General features: G+C 41.3%; 1 protein-coding gene across 4 annotated transcripts in view; it reads left to right on the top strand.

The window, feature by feature from the left end:
- Nucleotides 1-16,102, top strand: part of NIN (ninein) — a 96,753-nt gene that overhangs the window by 43,800 nt on the left and 36,851 nt on the right. For all 4 annotated transcript variants that reach the window (XM_020285812.2, XM_020285819.2, XM_076004038.1 and 1 more), the window contains exons 6-15: nt 582-772; nt 4,803-4,949; nt 5,453-5,620; nt 6,134-6,270; nt 6,604-6,744; nt 7,015-7,189; nt 9,787-9,897; nt 10,267-10,356; nt 12,941-13,079; nt 14,927-15,048. In XM_020285812.2, the coding sequence (XP_020141401.2) occupies nt 582-772; nt 4,803-4,949; nt 5,453-5,620; nt 6,134-6,270; nt 6,604-6,744; nt 7,015-7,189; nt 9,787-9,897; nt 10,267-10,356; nt 12,941-13,079; nt 14,927-15,048 (1,421 nt within the window). The remainder of the gene's footprint in view (nt 1-581; nt 773-4,802; nt 4,950-5,452; nt 5,621-6,133; nt 6,271-6,603; nt 6,745-7,014; nt 7,190-9,786; nt 9,898-10,266; nt 10,357-12,940; nt 13,080-14,926; nt 15,049-16,102) is intronic.

Raw genomic sequence — 16,102 nt, forward strand, 5'->3', positions numbered from 1 at the left:
TAATATGTAAGTAGAAAATTTAGAAGCTGGGAGTTTTAGTAGAGGATAAATAAGCAGTTTTGATTTTTAAATAAGTAGTTTGATCTTTAAGTCTTCAAATAGAGTTTATCTTTAATATATAATTGGGAACTTGTAGTTGACAGTCATTTATTCTTTCAAGTTGGACTGTTTGGTTTCTGTATGTCAGAATATCCATATGTAAAGATTTGGGAACAGGCTAATCTTGAGACTTTCATCATGAAATTATTTCCTTCTCTTATGATCACACTACAGCCTAAGCTTGTGATATTCTCAGTTGGGATTTTTTAAAAAACCTAGAACTTTGCAGTATTGCACAGGAGATAATATTTCTTCCCTAGGTATGACTGCCAGAGAGCCATAGGGTGCCTTTTGGCTCTAGTTGCAGCCTAAGAACCAATGGTTCCATTTCAGTAGAGCTTCAGGGCCAAATGAAAATGGAATCAACATTTATTGCCTTTTTCTTGTAATATTTATTCTCAAAAAGCACATTTTTCTTTGAGAATAGGCAGTCTCTCTTTGCAATTCTTTTGGAGACAATGCAACATATGCTTTGATCTCAGGCCAGTTAAGGTTTTGGAACCCAGATGATTTGAATGCCTCGCAGAGCGGGTCTTCCCCTCCCCAAGACTGGATAGAAGAGAAACTGCAAGAAGTTTGTGAAGATTTGGGGATCACCCGTGATGGTCACCTGAACCGAAAGAAGCTGGTCTCCATCTGTGAGCAGTATGGTTTGCAGAATATTGATGGAGAGGTAAGTCTTGCAGCATATTTTATTTAGGAATAATAATGATGATAAGACCTTCCCCAGCCACAGACTAGGAACAACCATATCATGGCCTCCCATAGCTTGTTAAATGTCATTTTTTTTCCCCTCCTGGGAAGTCATTCATGAAGATTCTGTCATTGAGGAGCTCTTGCTGTGCTGTGGAAAAGAAAAACTGACAATAACTGACACTTACTGAGCCCATACTACGTGCCCCTCATTGTAGTAAGCATGTTGCCCCATGTGAAACTGTCAGACATTAGCGTCACTCACAGAATAAAATGTGGGAAAAGTATAGAGGAAGAATTGAGCAAAGCCGTTCAGTAGATTTGAGTTGGGTGAGTATTTTGAAGGCAGTCTGATAAATTTAGGTTTCTGGAAAGAAGATCTCAATATCATCCCTGGGTTCATAAGCAGATTGAGCACAGTGTAGGAGAAACGTACTTGCTGAGGATAGTCTGAGCTTTTACATGTTGGCATGAAGAGAACCTTGGGTTACATAGATCAGCCAGGAGCCATTACAATATTCTTGTTTTGAAGAAGCCCCTAAAAGACTCTTCCTTGGTAAAACTCTGAACTTCAGAACTTCTGAAACATTAAGAGGCAAACTAGCAGGACTGAATAGCTGTGAAATGTGAGACTATAAATAATTCCAAGATATGTCTTTCAGTGAGCTGAAAATGAGAATTGGAGAGAGGTTAGGGCTATAGTTGTAGCTTTGGGAATCTTTGATTATAATGATATTTGAAACTATGCTGTCTGCTTGCTCTGGGGATAAGTGGTATTATTTTCCTAAGCAAGAAAGAGTTTAATCATCAAAAGCTTCCAAGTAATCTGGCTTACAGAAAAGATTTTCCCCCTTCCCTTCTCTCTTGTCTATGTGACTGTTACACACCCTTTGACTACCTTTTTAATGGCTCAGGGGTAACTTATTTTTCAGTCGTGGCTGTTGAGTCATAAAATTAAATTCATCCTCCTAAATTATAAACTAGTGCAATATGCAGAACCCTTGGGGTGTTTTTGCCAAGAAATATTGCACAAACTTGGATTATTTATCTAAAACCAATTCTTGGAATAAGCTGTTAAACTACAGCCATTTGTGGGGAGCTGCGTTTTCTTCTGTGGTGGAGTTTCCAAAACCCAGGAAAAGAAGTAGTACCTTTAGTTATTTTTCTCTGGCCTGAGGCTGAATAAAGGATTGTTTATTGAATATAGCTTCCGCTGAGTGTTTTTCCTCCTAAAGAACAATCGTGAAATACTACAGTACTTATTATTATCGGCTCTAAACCACAGAGGAGCTGGAAGTTCAAGATGATCTCATTAACATAAACTTGGAATCCTAAAATTTTACAACCAAAAGCAATTTTAGATTTAGTCACTGCCTCATATTATAGATAAAGAAAGTGAGATCATAGCTGCTGCATGTTTTCATGCAGGGGAAATAGATTTACTATCTTTTGCCTATAACTGGAACTCTGCTTCCCAGAAACAAGAATAACAACAGGTCAGGGATGGCGAACTAGCCTCCTTGATGCCAAATCTGGCCCAAAGTCTATTTTATTTGGCTTGCCTAATGTTTTAAAAATTGAACTCACTGCTACACTTTTTAAAATCAAGAGTTTAAAAAAAAAATCCAAGATTTGGCTCCATTTTGCAGGCAGCGAGATGGGCAGCTAGCTCCATTGGAGAGGGCGTGCAGGTCTGTGTTCAGTTTGCCAACAGTTGCTACTTTCCACTGTCTTAAAACCATCCTGCCTCATTCCTTTACATCACCTTCCAGCCTCTCTGGGTATTCGGGTTTGTGATCCCTATTCTGGTGCATCATTTCCCACCTTACACATCGGAAAACCAGCCAACCACAGACCAGGCCCGAGTGTCACAGGGAGTGAGAATGCCCTTCCTGTTCTAGAGGCAGCTCCTGTTCCAGAGGGTAGGGTTCTCCTGGTTGCCCATTTTGCCTGCATTCTTTTTTGCCTCACCCTGCCCATCCACCCTGTTCTGAATCTATACTGTTTTTTTCACCGCTTGCCCACTCCCCTATCTGAAATAAATGGCAGGGCCCACCTGCTCCACCACCTGGAATGGGCCAGGTGATGGGTGTTTAAGGCCGTCTGGAAGCTGTGTGCGGATTTGGCCAAGGTCATAAGGTCAGGCAGCGTGGACCTAATGTTAGAGCCAAACTGTTACCTTGCTAACTTCAATCAGGACACCTGGATTGTCCCATACCTTCTGGTTTGATGGTCCTGAAAGTCTTGTCCTCTGGGGGGGGGGGGAGTGTTGTTTTGGTTGATAAGAACAAGAAAGAAAAGCAAAAGGGATCTTGGCAACCTCAGAATCTTGCCCAAATACTTTTCCATTGATTTGACCACAGGATTCTCTATTAGGAACTATTGCTTCTTCCAAAGATTTCTCCTCTTTGGAATGGTTTTCTTGTTTGTAATATAAAAGCAGGAATGGAAACAGACCTTTCCGATTGAGTGGAATTGGAAAAAAGCATTTGAGATAAAAACAGCTGCCTCAAGCACTTACATGAATAAAACCAATCATGAGATGACGTAAATCCTAGCAGTAGTCCAGATTTATGGAATAAATATCAAAAATTTGAGAATGTGTTAAGCGAATTGAGGCCTCTATTAGAAGGGACCCAATCATAGGATCTAATGCCACAAGAGTAAATTTGTTACTTATTCTGTCTCCTTGCTACTCAGTGGCATGGGCGTCACCCAGGAGCTTGTTAGAAATGTGAGTCTCAGGCCCCACTGCCAGACTTACTATGTGCAAGTCTACATTCTGACAAGATATCTGGTGATTTCTGTTTTGTACATTGGAGGCTTGTTTCTACAGGAAAAATTTATCCCCCTAAATAAAGAGGACTCCAACTGCCAGCGAGAGGTGTTTGTCTTTCCTCCCTGTTGTGTGATTGACATTGCACCCTTCCCCTGCCCACGCCTCTGTAGAGCTCGGGAACAACCCGTTTCCAGGCAAGCCTCTAGATGGCGCAGTAGCACAGTCTCCCCTTCCCCTGTTCCATGCTGGGGACCACTTGATTATTGTCAGGGGGTGCAAAATAGCCAATCAGAACTCCCTCATCTTTACATCTCTTGGATCCCTTATTGTACACACACACACATAAAATCCTTTTCACCCAATCTTTGTTTCTGCTGTGCTAAAGCATTAAAACGAAAACCCAGTAGATGCAGTGTTATTTCAAGTAAGGTTCTAAACTCCAAGTTATAGGTTTCAGGCCCAAACTTTAGATCATTACCATCTGTCCCAGACCAAATTCTGCCGTGCTACCGTACCAACTTCAGAAATTCAATGTAAACAAAATGTCACTTAGAGTCACCACAATATAGAGGCATCATAAGCATCAGCTAATTTCTATTATGATGATACAAGGAAGCTATATATTTTTAAAGTAATTTTTTGTTTTCGAGACAGGGTTTCTATCTGTTGCCTGGGCTGGAGTGCAGTGACGTTATCATAGCTCACTGCAACTTCAAATTCTTAGGCTTAAGCGATCCTCTTGCCTCAGCCTCCCCAATAGCTGAGACCAAGTGTGTACCACCACACCTGGCCAATTTTCTATTTTTTGTAGAGACAGGGTCTCACTGTGTTGCTCAGGCTGAACTCCTAGTTTTAAGTGATCCTCCTGCCTCTGCTTCCCAGAGTGCTAGGATTACAGACGTGAGCCACTGCACCGGGCCAATTTTTTTATTTGTAAGAATAATGTGTAGCAATATTAAAGATTGTTGCAGGAGCATGAGTAAAAGAAATTAATTTGCTAAATTGCATAGGATTATGAAGATGTTGAAATGGACTTTATTTGTAGGAAGGGGGAGCACATAGCATTACTGGAAAGGGAAATAAATTCAGTGAAATGCAAATAAAGGGACATAATTATATTTCTGGAATCCTGGGATTAACAGTGGTGCTGATTTCTATTGGCCAGAAATGTACTTTGGGCCTTGTGTTATTTTGAGTGAAGTATTTAAAATATGTGGTTACTGTGTTCTAGATGCTTGAGGAAGTATTCCATAATCTTGATCCCGATGGTACAATGAGTGTGGAAGATTTTTTCTATGGTTTGTTTAAAAATGGAAAATCCCTTACACCATCAGCATCTACTCCATATAGACAACTGAAAAGACACCTCTCCATGCAGGTGAGAAACAAACAGGAAATGTTTCCTTTGTGAGTAAAGGTTAGAACTCATTTGAATAATTTCTAATGAGTTAATCTGATGTCTGAAGCAAAATACTAAGGAAGGCAAGCAGAGCAAAGAAAGAATAAGAAAGACTAAACCATTAGAAAGGAAAGGTTGGATTTGAGAAATGACCATAAATTACAGAGTGGGAAGGCCACTAATCATGCCTCTTAATGTCAGCTCTGGGTCAAAAGAAACCTGGTGTTAAGTAGAGACATATTTTGCCTATGTGAAAGAGCTGTCTGCCAGAACAGTTGTTTTTGATAAGCTTTGCAGGCTTGACTCACTCGGCAACAGACATCAAAGAGACTGCGTGACTTTTTTTTTCCCCTAGCAGTGTAAATTAGAGAAACATGTCTTGTGCCCCTTGTGGTCAGACTAACCAGCTTGGGTCTTGACCTACATCTTGTCGAAATGCCTGGAGTCAAGCTAAGTTTGTTCAAGTCTCCTTCTTCTTCCAGTCTTTCGACGAGAGTGGACGGCGCACCACCACCCCATTGGCAATGACGAGTACCACTGGCTTCCGGGTCTTCTCCTGCCTGGACGATGGCATGGGCCACGCATCTGTGGAGAGAATACTTGACACCTGGCAAGAAGAGGGCATCGAGAACAGCCAGGAGATCCTGAAGGTGAGGGAGCTATAATAAAATGTGTGAAAAAAATGACAAACCATGGAAGGGTTGAAATTTTTCCATTTTTTTTTTAACACTATCATTTGATTTGATTTCTCCTTAATGATTTTGTCTGTTCACAAGATCTCAGAAATATGAGGTACTTTTACTTATCCCCTTTAACTAGGAGCCTTTTTTTGCTAAGTACTTTCCATGTTTTTAACTCCCAAATTATTGACATAAGAAATGTTCTTTGGTTGGTAAAGACTGGAGCTATATACCATTGTGTTAATTTATGGATGGCACTGGATGGTATTTCTTTTTTTAAATGCAAATAGCCATGTTATGCTTCCCTTAGAACTTAGTTATGTTCTAGATTGGAGGTTGTTCCTAAGCAATCACTAAATAAATGTGTTCGTCCAATTTCTAGACTATCTTCAGTTCTCTGAGTTTGCATAAACTTCATATTTTCTGCCTACAGAGGCTAGAACTACTGATATGCCTTGAACTTTGCCTTGTTCTGATTTCTAGGCCTTGGATTTCAGCCTTGACGGAAACATCAACTTGACGGAATTGACGCTGGCTCTTGAAAATGAACTTTTGGTCACCAAGAACGGCATTCACCAGGCGGCTCTGGCCAGCTTTAAGGCTGAGATCCGGCATTTGTTGTGAGTTGAGCAGAAGGTTCACCTGCTCTATTCTGTTTCCTCCTCGTCCAACAAGTCACTCCAAGGCCTTCGAGAAATGTTCTGCATTCAAATGTGGCTAATCTTCCATCATCTAACTACTGCAAAATCTTCCTTAAATTTTTGGAAAATGAAGTAGAACTTAGATTGACACATAGGCTTTTGAAGGGAACGGTGGCATGTCTTTATGTTTTGGGAGAATTTGGGTTGTCTTGGTTGTGTTTTTGTATTGAAGCAAGCCACATGAGAGCTTTCTTGGGTCTACTTGTTGCTCAGAAACAGTTTCCCATTGACTCAGTGTATTTCTGATTCTAGGGAACGAGTTGATCAAGTGGTCAGAGAAAAAGAGAAGCTACGGTCAGATCTGGACAAGGCTGAGAAGCTCAAGTCCTTAATGGCCTCCGAGGTGGACGATCACCACGCGGCCATAGAGCGGCGGAATGAGTACAATCTCAGGTGCGACCTCTCCCGCCACCCTGGTCTAGGGCAGTGGCACCTGCAGCGGCAGGGCCAGAACAGAGCATGGGGGACTCTGCCGGCCTGCCTGGTTGGCCACACCCGGTTGGAGTGATTTAGGTGTGGCCATGCCCTGAGGGAAAGCAGGGCACACCAGATATCGTCGCAGGGTGGTCACCCTCTCTGTGACTCTGTGTTTCTGTTTCTGGCGGATCAATACAGAGACCTGTGAGGGACTTGGTGGCAGTTGTTGGTTTTTCTTCCCCGCAGGAAACTGGACGAAGAGTACAAAGAGCGAATAGCAGCCTTGAAGAATGAACTCCGCAAAGAGAGAGAGCAGATCATGCAACAGATGGGCAAGCAGCGGTCCGAACTTGAGCAGGAAATTGAAAAGGCAAAAACAGAAGAGAACTACATCCGGGACCGCCTTGCCCTCTCTTTAAAGGTAATCATCTTATTAGTTCTGTGGTCTGTGTCCCTGCTGGCAACAGCACATGGAAAACTTCAGCTTTGTAAGAGGGCAAGTCTGCGCCGGGCTCAGTCCAAGAATTGCTGTAAGTTTGCCCAGCTGGCTCCTGACCCAGACGCGGCAGGGCCCCCGCTAGTGTCTGGATTTCAGGGGGACCCAGGCTCTGTGTGCCGACAGTGTTGATGAGCATACCTTGTTGTTCTTATCCCCTGCAGGCACACTGGGTCCTCAGGGCTGCTTGGCACCTGGCTGACACCCTAGTTCTCAGCTGCTCTTCCAAACCTGCCCCTCACCTTGAGTCTCCTTCCCCTTGCCTGTCGCAATCCCCATCACTCTCAGCAGATGGCCTTGCTCTTGCCACACAGAGGCCTGTGTGTTTCTCGTGGCCTCCAAATGTGCCTTTTCTCTCTTACATCCTCCTTTTCTCTTGTGCCCCCATGGAGGAAGTGGTCCTTCTCTTTACTGGACTCTGACACCGTATGGTATGGTGCCAGGGCCGTGGAGTCAGGCCGCCTGGTTCAGATCTGGGTGCCACCACTTCCTGGGAAACCTTGAGCAGGTTACTCAGCCTATTTCCTAATGTGCAGAACGGGCACCATAATGCTACCCTATAGCATCAATGTGAGGACTAAATGCCACAATGCATGCATCCATGATGTCTGGAAAGTAATGAGTACATGTTTAAAATGTTTGCTACTGTTGCTACTATGAAAGGTTCCTGAAATGCCGCCACATATCAAAAACTAATTATCACTCCCTAACCATCCAACTGCTTCATCTCCGGAATGTTCTCCCTAATCAGCATCATCACCATATGCTATAAGTCCCAGAAGCTAAATCCTCAGTTGTCATTGCTTGTCAGTCTCTAAGTGTCATTGATGCTCCAAGACGCCTCTCAGATTTATCCCCTTCCACTCCGTCTCCCCAGCCTCTAATTAGGTTCAGAATTCATCGGGATTTCTCAGCTGGTTAACGTGCATCCTGAAAAGTCCTTTCCTCCCTCTCTCCTACCCCAGTATGGCTATCAAAGTTACTGTACTATGATCACGATCAGTTACAATCATGCTGTTACTCTTTGCAAAAAAAAGTAAGCCCCAGTGTGTAGTAGTCAAGGCCCTTTAAAAGGGGGTTTGTCCCCATACCTTTCAAACCTTAGGTCCTCCCAGCAACACCCAGCGTTTGTTGTCCAGTCACCACCCCCCTCACTTCTCTCAGTTCCTCTGGGGTGAGGGACAGAGCACTTTTATGCTCCTTCACTGCTTTCCCCAGCACTGCAGGCCAAATTACTTTTTCATTCCCATTACATTTACTTTTTTCTTGCCAGAGGATGGTGCATTTCCTGTTGGGTCATAGATAGTTGTATCCACATCTGTCCCCCTCCCTGAGATCAGTAACAGTATCCAATTTCTCAGTTTCCAAGGCAACCAGCACAGTGCCTGATACACAGAGATCACTCCATATTATTTTCGCATCAAAATTAGATATACTTTGAAAAGTTAAGAGTTATAGAATTGGCATTTTAGGGTGAGTGGTATTTTTTTAAATACCTCATGTACATTCTTTTTTATTGTATGTTGTCATATGAGAGTGTGAACTAGAATATATTAAAAATACATTGGCTCTGTGTTCTTTTGGCAAAGTGTACTTTGAAAATAATGTTCTTCCAATCAGCCTTTAATGGTGGAGAAGAAAATATGTCCAATGGCATGTCTCTTTGTGTATGTTTCAACAAATGTGGGTGGAAATTTTTCTAAAAAGTACTATATATACAGATCCTGGAAAAAAACCTGTGGGTTCCATTTGATGGGCTATGTTATTATAATAACTTAAACATATACAAATTATTAACAACTTACATGGGTAGCTTTTATATCTTTAAACCAAAATAAATTTATAAATTAAATATAAACCAAACTGTAATGTAATATCAGCACATTGATTTTACAGTTACTCTACTTTTTGTCCTCTCTTTGACTTCTCTTTTGCAGGCAGCTGAACAAGGTATTTTGTAACCACTTTTATTTGACAATACTATATATTGAGAATATTTTCATGTCATCAAATATTCTATGCAATGCTAATAGATATGTAATGCAAGCCACATATGCAATTTCAAATTTGCACATAGCCACATTAAAAGGTGAAAAGAAACAAGTGAAATTAATTGAAATCATTTTATTTAATCCAATAGGTCCAAGACATTATCATTTTGACATGTAATCAGTGTACAAAAATTATTACTGAGCTATTTTACATTTTTGTGCTATTTGAAATCTGGTGTGTATTTTACACTTACAGCACATTTCAGTTGTTCTGGACGTATTTCAAGTGCTCACTATCCACACGTGGCTACGAGTGGCTACCATATTGGACAGCCCAGTTCAACAGGATCAAAAAAAGGGCAAACTTTGTTTTTGTTATAAGATAGAACTTTTTTTCTCCTCTAGTCTATTACAGATTTCAAGATGGACAACTTTTCTTAATCTAGAGCACTGATTTAAGCCATATATAAAATAGTACGATTTGCTTATTTCTTAGCCTGTACCACTTTTAATTTCCACAAATTTTTTCAGGAAAACAGTCGTCTGGAAAATGAGCTTCTGGAAAATGCAGAAAAGTTGGCAGAGTATGAGAATCTGACAAACAAACTTCAGAAAAATTTGGAAAATGTGTTAGCAGAAAAGGTAAATCTGTGTGAATCTGATTTCCTGATAGGTAGCCCACAGCATAGTTTACACTACAGAGCAGAAGCAATGCCACGGAGAACATTTTTATTGGGGGATTGTTTGGGCAACTTTTGCAGGGATATAATTTAGTAGGTTGCTTATGATGGAAAACATTGCGTGGCACTGAGAAACGCTCCCTGCCTTGGTTGAGCACATCGCTTCAGAATGTTCTCCCTGTCATCCAGTTGGTGGTGTTTCTGCTTAAATGTCACATTCCTGTCATTCTCCAGAGACTGGGTGAACACCAGAAACTGGGGCCTTTGCTATGTTTTAGGTCAAAGAAGGGCACTTGGGAAAAATGACAGCTTTGCCCTTTTCCCCTTCCAGTTTGGTGACCTCGACCCCAGCAGTGCTGAATTCTTTCTGCAAGAAGAGAGGCTGACGCAGATGAGAAATGAGTACGAGCAGCAGTGCAGGGTGAGTGGACGAAGAGAATGGAGTAAGTGCAGGAGCACTGGATTCGGAGCCGTGTGACCCATAAGCAAGTCACTTTATCCATGGGTGCCTCAGTTCCTCATCTATAAAATGGTAAAAATAAGAATGCCCACTGCACAGGGTTGTGAAGATGCAGTGAGTGAATATAGGTGAAGTTCTTAGAACAGAGCTAGGGATATAATCAGCACTTACACAACTGTTACCTATTAATGTTACTATTCAGTATCCTGAACTATAGGGAATCAAGCAGTCTGCATTTAAGTATGCTTCCTCTAGGCTGGAAATTGCTAGTATTTAGAGGAAAGTATGTTTTTTTTCCAAGTGGAGGAATATGTGGTCATGTTGATGTACTTCTTCCAAAATTAGCTTTTCCTGATTGATCATTGCAAACCTAATCTGGTGTGATTTGGTTTTGTCCTTTGTTTTTTTTTCCCTTCCTTTTTCTAGATACATGTCTTATAGTATTTATTTATAAAATGCAAATGAAGCAGGAACCACTAAAATCATTATCTAGTAAACCATTCCCAATTCTTACCAGGAGAGAAACAAACTTTCTTGTAAATATTATAAGAGGAATCTGATTTAAAAAGAAATAAAGCATTAACTCCCCTAAGCTTAGGAATTTGGGTTTTTTTTTTCTTAAACCAAAAACACGCCTTTATTTTAACAAGGTAAGTATACTGCTTTAGATAAAAATTTTAATCATGCAGAGATGAGGAAAACAATCATGAAGTTGCCTTCTCTGGAAATACATGTGCACATTTGGGGGAAAAAAATTTCTACTGCTTTTATAATTAAGTTTTAGCTCTTGGTTCTAATCAAGTAGAGGTGTTTACTTTAAATGCCTTTACATTTAATGAATTCATCAGTAAAATCTGTCAACTCTACCTCCAAAAATTCCCCTAATCTATCCACTTTTTTTTTTGAGACAGAGTCTCACTTTTTTGCCCAGGCTAGAGTGAGTGCCGTGGTGTCAGCCCAGCTCACAGCAACCTCAAACTCCTGGGCTCAAGCAATCCTGCTGCCTCAGCCTCCCGAGTAGCTGGGACTACAGGCATGTGCCACCATGCCCGGCTAATTTTTTCTATATATATTAGTTGGCCAATTAATTTTCTATTTATAGTAGAGAAGGGGTCTTGCTCTTTCTCAGGCTGGTTTCAAACTCCTGACCTTGAGCAATCCGCCCGCCTCGGCCTCCCAGAGTGCTAGGTATCCACTTCTTTTAACAGCTTGTATATACCATATATTTTACCCATTTAAAGTGTACAATTCAATCTTTTATTATATTCACAGAATTGTGCAACCATCACCACAATCAATTTTAGAACATTTTCATCTTCCCAAAAAGAAACACTTGTTCCACTTGACCGTAATCTCTCCTATGCTCCTCAGCCCTAGGCAACTACTAATCTACTTTCTGTCTCTACAGATTTGGCTATTCTTTGCATTTTGTATGAATGGAATGATATATGTGGTCCTTTGTGACTGGCTTCCTTCACTTAGCATGTTTTTAAGTTTATCCATGCTGTACCATTAATCAGTACTTCATTCCTTTTTATGGCTGAATAATATGCTACATTTTATTTATTCATCAGTTAATGGACATTTGGGGTTGGAGGTTATTGAATAATGCTGCTATGAAAATTTGTGTGCAAGTTTTTTGTTTTGTTTGAGACAGAGTCTCACTCTATCACCCCAGCTAGAGTGCAATGGTGTCGTCATAGCTCACAGCAACCCCAAACTCCTGGGCTCAAGCAATCCTCCTGCCTTAGCTTCCTGAGTTGCTGGGACTACAGGTGCACACCACCACACCTGGCTAATTTTTCCTATTTTGGGGTAGAAACGGGGTCTCATTTTTGCTCAGGCTGGTCTCAAATTCCTGGTCTTAAGCAGTCCTCCCACCTTGGCCTCCTAGAGTGCTAGGATTTACAGGAATGAGCCACCATACCTGGCCTGTGTGCAAGTTTTTGTATGGACATATGTTTTCATTTCTCTTGGATAAATATCTAGGAGTAGAATTGCTGGGTTATATAGTAACTCTATGTGTAATCTTTTGAGGAACTATGAAACTTCTTCCAAAGTGGTTTGTACTGTTTTATATACATTCTTACTGGTATGAGAATTCCAATTTCTCCACATCTTCACCAATAGTCGTTATTGTATATCTTTTTGATTCTAGCCATCCTCAGGGCTGTGAAGTGGTACCTCACCATGGTTTCGATTTGCATGTCCTTGATAGCTAATGATGTTAGCTATCTTTTTATGTGCTTACTGGTCAATTGTATATCTTCTTTACAGAAATATCTACTCAGATCATTTGCCCATTTTTTAATTCAGTTCTTTGTGTTTTCATTATTGAGTTCTAATAGTCTTTATATATCCTAGTTACAAGTCCATCAGATACATAATTTGTAAAACTTTTCTTCCATTCTGTGGGTTGTCTTTTTGCTTTCTTGATGGTGTCCTTTGAAACACAAAAGTTGTTTTTTTTTTTGATGTCCAATTTATTTTGTTGTTGTTGTTTGTGCTTTTTGGTGTCACATCTAAAATGTGTGTTGGTTTGCAGGTATTACAAGACCAAGTGGATGAACTCCAGTCTGAGCTGGAAGAATATCGTGCACAAGGCAAAGTATTCAGGCTCCCTCTGAAGAACTCACTGTCAGAAGAACTTGATGTTAGCAGAGGTGGCATTGAGGCCGAACAGGGTAAACACATTCACACGCCATCTGAAAAGGCTTTAGTTAAAGCCTTCGACTTTTGTTTTTAGAACCTTGGTTGAATATAAATTTGCAAAAATTTGGCAACCTTAAAAAAAAAAAAAAACTTTGGCAATACTCTTTTTCTTGAGTTATTTCATTTGTGGTCTGGTTTTTCATTTGTCCTTGGAGTCTTTATGAGAATATTTCCATCTGATTTTGATATGTCTCAACAAAGGAATGGAAAAATCAAACCACAAGGGTATTTGCTTTGTTTAAAAAATAAACAAAAATCTGGCTGCAAATCTGGGAATCCAGGCCTTCAGAGTGTTAGAATTCAGACGCCGAGCGATTGCCGAGTCCTCCCGTTGTGAGAGGGCCTGGCTGGTATGAGGCTGGTTTTGGAGAACAGGCCGGCCAGCAACCTCAGAAGCCGTAACTGGCTGGCGTGTGCGGGCTGCACCCATGTCCGCATTGCCTCTGCAAAACAACAAGCAGGTTAAATAAGGGTTGGTGGCCTGTGCCTTTGAGGAAAATTTTGGGCAAAGTTGGGCAGCAGAGTTGTTAGGGAGCCCTCCCACGCTTACTGTCCGCTCTTTCCCTCCCTCCCTCATAGCCGGCCTCTTTTCTTGGGTGTGTTGAGTTTGAATTTCAGAAAGAGCTCATAGTGGGCCTTTCTGTTATAAATAGCTCTCCCGACTGCTACTTGGGACAGGAGTACAGTTCTCACAAAGGTGGTTTATTCTGCCTCCCTGCTCCCCCTAACCTACTTGCTGTAGAATGAGTAAGGGATGGGGGAGGGGAGGGGAAGCGGACTCAAAACCTCTCCTCTGATTCCTGGCTCACTTTAGTCTCAGGATCTGAAAATATATATCTCAGCAGCTTTTCTAGGCTTTTCTAGGCTTTTACATAGATGACCAAGTGTTGAGGGTGCTCCTCATGGGTGTATGAAGCTGCAGTACTGGGGGGTGGCTTACACCCCCGTGTTACCTCTCAGTTGGGAATATGCCATAATGTAGGAAGAGAAAGCCCAGAGCAAGACCGTCTATCCCAGCTGCTAGACCTGTATCCAAGAAGAGTTTCTTTGTCCCGTCTGCCTGTGTATCCACACATGGAAACCTATTTTGGGTCCCCCTGCCTTAAGAGATTCCTACATAGTATGAGACATAATCTTTTTGTCTATGTACTGGCTCAGCCCCCAACCTCTGCTTCACATTTCAGTGTCCTCCTCAGTCATCAGGGCAGTTGCAGAGTTTACTCATAGATAAGCTGAGAATTCCACCCCCCACCCCAAACTGCCTATATCCAGTTCCCAACCTATGCCCTACTTTTATTTCACCTGATAATTTAAGATTTGAGATCCACCCACACTCCAGGAAATTCATAGGACAATAGCCAGTCTTCTGAAATGTTCAGTGATGGGTTGGTTATCTTGACCCATGAAATGAACTCATCAAGGCATAGTGGCAAGTGTGCTGGCCATTCATTCCCCTGTCACATTGCTCCTCTGCAGACTTGTCATTTGTATATTTTGGTGGCTAGAAGTCTGGTTGGTATTACCTCAACTTGCAGCATTTTCATTAAGATGAGGTCACATTTAAGCAACTATTTTTATACCTACCCCCACCTACTGTTCAAAAAGATGGATTCTGTTGAGGTTTGGTATACTGCCTATACATGAAAGAATCTGTTCACCTCCATTTCCTTCTCTCGACTTCTGTTATTTCCTAGTAGATCACATCTGTAGCAATTCAGGCTAAAGATTATTCCTTAGTTGAACTGGATGTATCTCCTCAGTTGCCAGATTATGTATTGAAAGAACCTGCTGCAAGATCAGTGGGTCCCGTGTGTTTCAGGGCTTGGTTCTGAAGAATGCAATCCACTGAACATGAGCATCGAGGCAGAGCTCGTCATCGAACAGATGAAAGAACAACACCACAGGGACTTATGTTCCCTCAGACTGGAGCTGGAAGATAAAGTAAGTCCTTGCTACCGATCCAGTTCTCAGGTTACTTTGAGCCCTGACAACCTTTTGCATGTAGGGCATTCCCAATTCCTTTTTCTCATACAGCAGCATTTTCTATGCGTTTCCTCTCATGTCTCGTGGCTTCCACTTCCTCAGGATGATTTTATAGGCTGAGAGTAAGGCCTTTTCCTTCTGAGACAGAGTTTCTCCAAAATTTACTGCCTTCAGCCCTGGCAAGCATGGAACTTAGAGCTTTAAATCCATTATATTATTTACAACTTGTTTAAAAATATATATATATATTTTTAACAAAACCAAAAAGCCCTTTGATGTTACATTACCTAGTGGATTAGGTACAAGCCCTGAACCTTGGCCTCCACACCCTTCATCATGGGGCTTCAACTCACATTTCCAATCTTCTCTTTCCCCATTTGTTTGTGTTATCATATGCTCCAGCCACGCTGGGTAGTTCCTGATTGTCCATCTTTTGCTCATACTATTACAGACTATGCTGTTATTATTTCTTTCTGCTTCTTGAAAGTCTACTTACCCTTCAGAGTTCATATCAGCTGCTACCTCGTGCATGAAGCCATTCCTGAATTTCACCAACCAAATGTGATTTTTCTATCCTTTAAATCCCTGGGTTACATTGTAGCTCCTTTTTCTGTACCTTTTCTCTTGTATGTTGTGCTTTGTAGTGTAGTTGGAGCTGTCACATCCACCTCTGGCCTGGTTTCTACTTGATGGCAGGGACTATGTCTCACCCAGCTTTATGTTCCCATGAGGCCTGCAAGTACCTGATAGGTGTTGAGTAAATATTTGAATTTAATTCACTATTTTAAGACTCTGACTTTGCAGTTAGAAAGGATGTTGGAGAGTCTGCTCAGTTCTTAGTAGAATTCTTCAGAAACTAATAAAATTCAACCAGTTAAAAAAGAAAAGCAAACCATGCCTGCCTTAAATATCTTGCTTAAAGTGTTTTTGAATTGTTGCTTTAAAACAAAATGAGGAAATCGAGGAATGTCTTATAGGAAAGAAAAGGTATTTGCTGCCCCTGTGACTTCCC

This window comes from Microcebus murinus, chromosome 6, assembly GCF_040939455.1.
Source record: "Microcebus murinus isolate Inina chromosome 6, M.murinus_Inina_mat1.0, whole genome shotgun sequence".
NCBI lineage: Eukaryota > Metazoa > Chordata > Mammalia > Primates > Cheirogaleidae > Microcebus > Microcebus murinus.